We start from the raw sequence: 5896 nt of genomic DNA on the forward strand, positions 1-5896 counted from the left end.
ATCAGTATTACATAGAAAAACAAATTCCAAATTCCTCCCTTACCATTAACTCTCCTTAAGAATATTTTTTCTCAAGGTATTTCCAAATTCTGATGTCTTTATATATAGTGCTGACAATATATGACCCACTGCTCTAAATGTTTTCCCCATTCTAACTAATCTTCTATTTACCACATTTTGTATTAGGATCCAATGTACTATGTGCAATGATATGGAGGGGCGGGGGGGGGGGGAACAGTGAGCACGCTGTAGCCCTAACTCAGGCAAAAGAGGGGAAGGACTCGGATGTGTTTATAGCTGGTGATGAATCTAAGAGTCAGAAAAATCTAAAGACAGGATATGAAAGAAACAGAATTCCTCTTTCTAATTTAGAGAGTTAGCTGCACAGCCTGGGTATAGATGTCCTCTCCTTACATGCAGAATCAATGCCATTTCTTCACCTTGATATTTCAATCTCTTACCTGGAGCCACAAACTCATCCCAAATGAAATATATCCTGCAAATTATAAAGTAATGTATTACACACCTAGCACTGTCCTGTGTTTGTTCACTTCATTTATGTCAAAGCACCCCCATGACTTATGAACCCTCCCCAATGTTTACCTGAACAGACTGGTCCAATAAAGTCAATATTCAGTTATAATAAGTGAAAATAACAATAACTAAAGAAATGTTGGTTTAGTGTTCAAATGAACAAAAAAATGGAGTGTACAAATTAAGTATAATGTAGCTTAATACACTCATTTTGAAACTACTCACATCTTCAAATTAGTATGTGAGAACCACTAATTTCCATTTTAAAATAATCTTATAAGCCGGGCTCAGTGGCTCAGCCTGTAATTCTGCACCTTGAGAGGCTGAGGTGAGTGGATTGCCTGAGCCCGCGGGTTTGAGACCCGCCTGGGCAACTTGGCGAGACCTCATCTCTACAATAAATCAAAAAATCAGCCGGGCGTGGTAGCGCGTGCCTGTAGTTCCAGCTACTTGGAAGGCTGTGGTGGAAGGATCGCTGGAGCTCAGCAGGTCGAGGCTGCGGTGGCCAGGAGCGGCCACTGCACTCCAGTCTGGGCGACAGAGTAAGACTCCAACCCCAAAAAATATATATATATTCTTATAAATCCTGAGGTTATATAAAGAATTCTTCATGACATTTGTTGGAAAAGGGGAATTAGGTCTAGCATGAGTAACAGGCATGTAAAACCAGGCAATCTGAATGAGTGAGGGTCTAAAAATAAGTCATAAGATACCAAAGAAATAAATCCACTATAAAACAGAATTTTTGCTTTCAGAATTGTTTAGGTTTCTAGTTTGTTAGTAAATTATCAACTTTTGAAATTATCTGTTTTGTTCAATTATTTTTCTGTTCTTCTCAAAATAGGTACATATCCACTCACACAAACACAATTGTTCCATAATTATTTTACACCTAAAGTTTCTAGAGTGTTATATTTGTATATTTAACTCACTGTAAATAAAGACTAGAAGTCTGTGCATATTTTGCAAGCCAGAGAGAATGCACATTCTAAAAACCTAAGATGAAATTTTATAAATATCTACCCAAAATTCAGAAATATATAACTTTGTATTACTCTTCTATATAATCTTCATTATAACCATCATAATCATCCTGTAGTTACAGAAAGAGTAAAAATGTAATGTACAAAGATTATCTTCTCCAAATTATTTGACATTTAAAGGCACTGGAAAAAGGGCAGATTGGATGTCATTCCATCATGTTAACCAATGTTAACATATTATTTACAATCTTGAGGAAGGTGGGATAGGTTACTATTGATGGCAAGATAACACTTTATTCAATGCACAACAGTTCAAATACATTAAAATTTTGTTTTATTAAAACAAATTAACTTCATACATAGTCTTAAAAAACATTTCAAAATCTACTGTATTACTTTAATGTGCTGTTGATAAATCAATTTACTTTTAATATTTAAATATTTCTGTCTTGCTACAATGCAGAATATGACTCTGATCACCTACCTTATGCATCACTTACAACACTGTTATAAGTCAACCACAAAGAGCCCCTCCACTTAGAATTTCTTGATGCATCTTACATTTCAGTGTCCTAAATCTTCCAAGAAAAAGTATATACATGATGCCCAGCTAATAGAGAAGGACCTCTAAAAGCTCTGATGCAACAACTCACCACATCCTTTTATATAAATAACAGAAAAAATTTGAGAGTTAAATTAATGTTTGAAATTTTTTTTTTTTTTTTTTTGAGTTGGAGTCTCACTTTGTCGCCCAGACTGGAGTGCAGTGGCCGCTCCCAGCCACCGCAGCCTCGACCTGCTGGGCTCCGGCGATCCTTCCGCCTCAGCCTTTCGAGTAGCCGGAATTACAGGCACGCGCTACCACGCCCGGCTAATTTTTTGATTTATTGTAGAGATGAGGTCTCACCTGCCCAGGCGGGTCTCGAACCTGCGGGCTCAGGCAATCCACTCACCTCAGCCTCCCAAAGGCGCGGGATTACAGACTGAGCCACCGAGCCCGGCTAATGTTTGATTTTTTAAAAAAAATCTAAAACATTTTCAATGCAAAAAAGTACACGTAAATGTAATTGTAGTTTTCCAAAAAATTAAATCTCCTGCTCCTGGGAAACGTACATACATATAAATTATTTAGCCATTTTAACTTTGGATTATTCTCTATATACAATACTCTGATTTAAAGTCTGAAAGTGTTAGTGTCTTAGTGCTTTTTTTAAGATTAGACTTAGTTTATTTGTAGTTTATTTTTTAAAAGTAAATGAAAGAGAGAGAAAGAAAGAAAGAAAGAGAGAGAGAGGAGATTCACCTCTCCAAGGTAGGGAAGGGGGCCAAAGCTAGGAAACATGGCGACAGCCATAGCTCCAAGAGCATATGGCCACACCAGTCTAGTAAGGCAATAGTCAAAATTGCCTGGCAATGGCATCTTAGTGCTTTTATTCCTGCAAATTGTTTGTTTTTTGATAAAATATATTTTCACAATACTGCAAATGTCCAATATCTTTCTGTATAAACTCTATTTTCTAAGCTAAATTATTTGAACACATTTTTCTTTTCGTTACATCTGTAGTTTGCCGTCAACATAAATTCTCTGAACGTGAATCAAGATTTTTTTTTTTTTGAGTTAGAGTCTCACTCTTGTTGCCCAGGCTGGAGTGCAGTGGCATGCTCACAGCCACCACAGCCTCGACTCGCTGGACTTTGGCAATCCTTCCACCTCAGCCTTCCAAGTAGCTGGAACTACAGATGCACACCACCACACCCGACTAGTTTTTGTGATTTATTGTAGAGACGAGGTCTCACCAAGTTGCCTAGGCTGGTCTCGCACCACCGGGGCTCAGGCAATCCTCTCGCCTCAGCCTCCCAAATTGCTGGCATTACAGGCGGAGCCACTGCACCTGGTCAAATCAAGCCTGAGCAACTGTTGCTGTATAAGTTTTCCTGTATACAGTAAGATCTGTGATATAAGAAAGATATTGTACTCTCTTTCTATTTGTAAAGTTTTCTTTTGGATAAATGCTCTTGTGCAATCTAAGACTTATATTTTGTGATTGGTTCTTCAATAGTCATTGCATTTACAACACTGTCAGTCAGTATGAACTCACTGATGCTGAGTATTATGTAAGCAAGTATTGAATGCTTTAACTCATTTTTTACATGTATACAATTCTCAGGTATGAAATATTTAATGTACATGATTTCATGTCCACATTCTTTACACTGGAAGTTTTTCTGTGGTATGAATTTTCCTATGTCTATAAAGGTGTGAGCACTGGTTAAAGGCTTTGCCACATTTTTCACATTTGTAGGGTCTCTCTCCAGTATGAATTCGCTTATGATTATTAACGTTTGCCAACTGGTTAAAAGCTTTACCACATTCTTCACATTTGTAGGGTTTCTCTCCAGTATGAATTCTTTTATGTACAGCAAGTTTTGAGGACTGATAAAAGGCTTTGCCACATTCTTCACATTTGTGGGGTTTCTCTCCAGTATGGATTCGCTTATGTTTAGTAAGGATTGAATACTGGTTAAAAGCTCTGCCACATACTTCACATTTGTAGGGCTTCTCTCCAGTATGAAGTCGCTTATGTTTAGTAAAGTATGATATATAGCTAAAAGCTTTGCCACATTCTTCACATTTGTAGGGTTTCTCTCCAGTATGAATTCTTTTATGTTCAGAAAGATGTGGGCACTGGTTAAAGGCTTTTTCACATTCTTTACATTGGAAGAGTTTTTCTGTGGTATGAATCTTCCTATGTTTAGAAAGGTGTGAGCACTGGTTAAAGGCTTTGCCACATTTTTCACATTTGTAGGGTTTCTCTCCAGTATGAATTCGCTTATGATTAGTAAGGCTTGACCACTGGTTAAAGGCTTTGCCACATTCTTCACATTTGTAAGGTTTCTCTCCAGTATGAATTCTTTTATGTACAGCAAGTCTTGAGGACTGGTAAAAGGCTTTGCCACATTCCTCACACTTATGGGGTTTCTCTCCAGTATGAAATCGCTTATGATTAGTAAGGTTTGACCACTGGCTAAAAGCTTTGCCACATTCCTCACATTTGTAGGGTTTCTCTCCAGTATGAATTCGCTTATGCTGGGTAAGGATTGACCACTGGTTAAAAGCTGTGCCACACTCTTCACATTTGTAGGGTTTTTCTCCTGTATGAATTCGCTTATGTTTTGTAAGGGTTGAGCATGAGTTAAAAGCTTTGCCACATTCTTCACATTTGTAGGGTTTCTCTCCTGAATGAATTCTTTTATGTTCAAAAAGGTTTGAGGACTGGTTAAAAGCTTTGCCACATTCTTCACATTTGTAGGGTTTCTCTCCAGTATGAATTCGCTTATGTTTAGTAAGGGCCGAGCACCAGTTAAAAGCTTTGCCACATTCTTCACATTTGTGAAGTCTCACTCTTGTATGATTTCTCTTATGTTGAGAAAAGGTTGAACTATATTTAAAAGCTTTGCCACATTGGTCACACTGGTAGAGTTTCTCTCCAAGATGAATTTTCTTATATTCAACAAACTGTGAACACTGGTTCAAGGCTTTGCCACATTCTCTGTATTTGTAGGGATTCTCTCCAGTATTAATTCTCTGATGTTGAGTTAGGATTGAAGACATGTAAATAGGTTTTCCATATTCTTTGCTTCTGAAAGGTTCCTCTCCAGTATAACTTATCTCATGTCTATTTAGATTTGACAATTTACTACGGACTTTCATACGTTCATTAGATTGAAAACTTTGGATATGGGTAGTTGAGAAACACTGGCTAAGTCCATTAGCACATCCTTTCCGCCCCTTACACTCACCTACACTTTCCCAGTCTGTCATTAAGTTTACATTCTCAAGGCTGCAATCTCCATATCTTCTCACTATCACTTTTTGGAATGAATCTTTTGTGTCCTGCTCTGTCAAAAGGTCTTTGGTAAAATGAGAAGACACTGCTGAAAGAAAAAAAAAAAACAAATTATGCCATTCAGGAAAATCAGATGAATATACTTTATAAACCTAACGCATACAATGATGAGAAGCACATGAACAAGACAGCATAAGTATCCCAGGCCCTTAGTCTTTCAAAGACACACAAACTTAACAAAAATATACTGACCAAAATGCCCTTGTGAGAATTCTATATACTAGTTAAGAGTTTGCAGTCTCCTAGTTGAGCACAATGCTAAGAGCCACATAGAAAGGGAAGAAAGGTTTGTTATATTAACCCACCAGAGCCCTTCCTCATCCCCAATACAGCATGATGCATCTAGGAGTAAACTCTCAACTCCTGGCTTCTCCCTCAAAAGAGAACAAAAAGTGGCACGTGTCCATATTGCTGGCTTTTAGTGGCCTTTCCAAAGACTGGTTTCTGTTTCCCAAGACACAGAGTGCTTAG

The 5896-nt window shown here is 37.8% G+C and overlaps 1 protein-coding gene across 1 annotated transcript; it reads right to left on the minus strand.

Annotated features, from left to right (window-relative positions):
• Positions 1-3726: 3726 nt before the first annotated feature.
• LOC103263589 (zinc finger protein 107-like) lies at positions 3727-5453 on the minus strand (the record flags this gene model as incomplete). Its single annotated transcript, XM_021714022.1, has 1 exon — positions 3727-5453. A coding segment is annotated over one exon (1727 nt), but the record flags the coding sequence as incomplete, so codon positions are not given.
• Between the last annotated feature and the right edge of the window lie 443 nt (positions 5454-5896).

Source organism: Carlito syrichta, unplaced genomic scaffold (genome assembly GCF_000164805.1).
Source record: "Carlito syrichta isolate Samal-C Ts95f unplaced genomic scaffold, Tarsius_syrichta-2.0.1 Scaffold305164, whole genome shotgun sequence".
Classification (NCBI taxonomy): domain Eukaryota; kingdom Metazoa; phylum Chordata; class Mammalia; order Primates; family Tarsiidae; genus Carlito; species Carlito syrichta.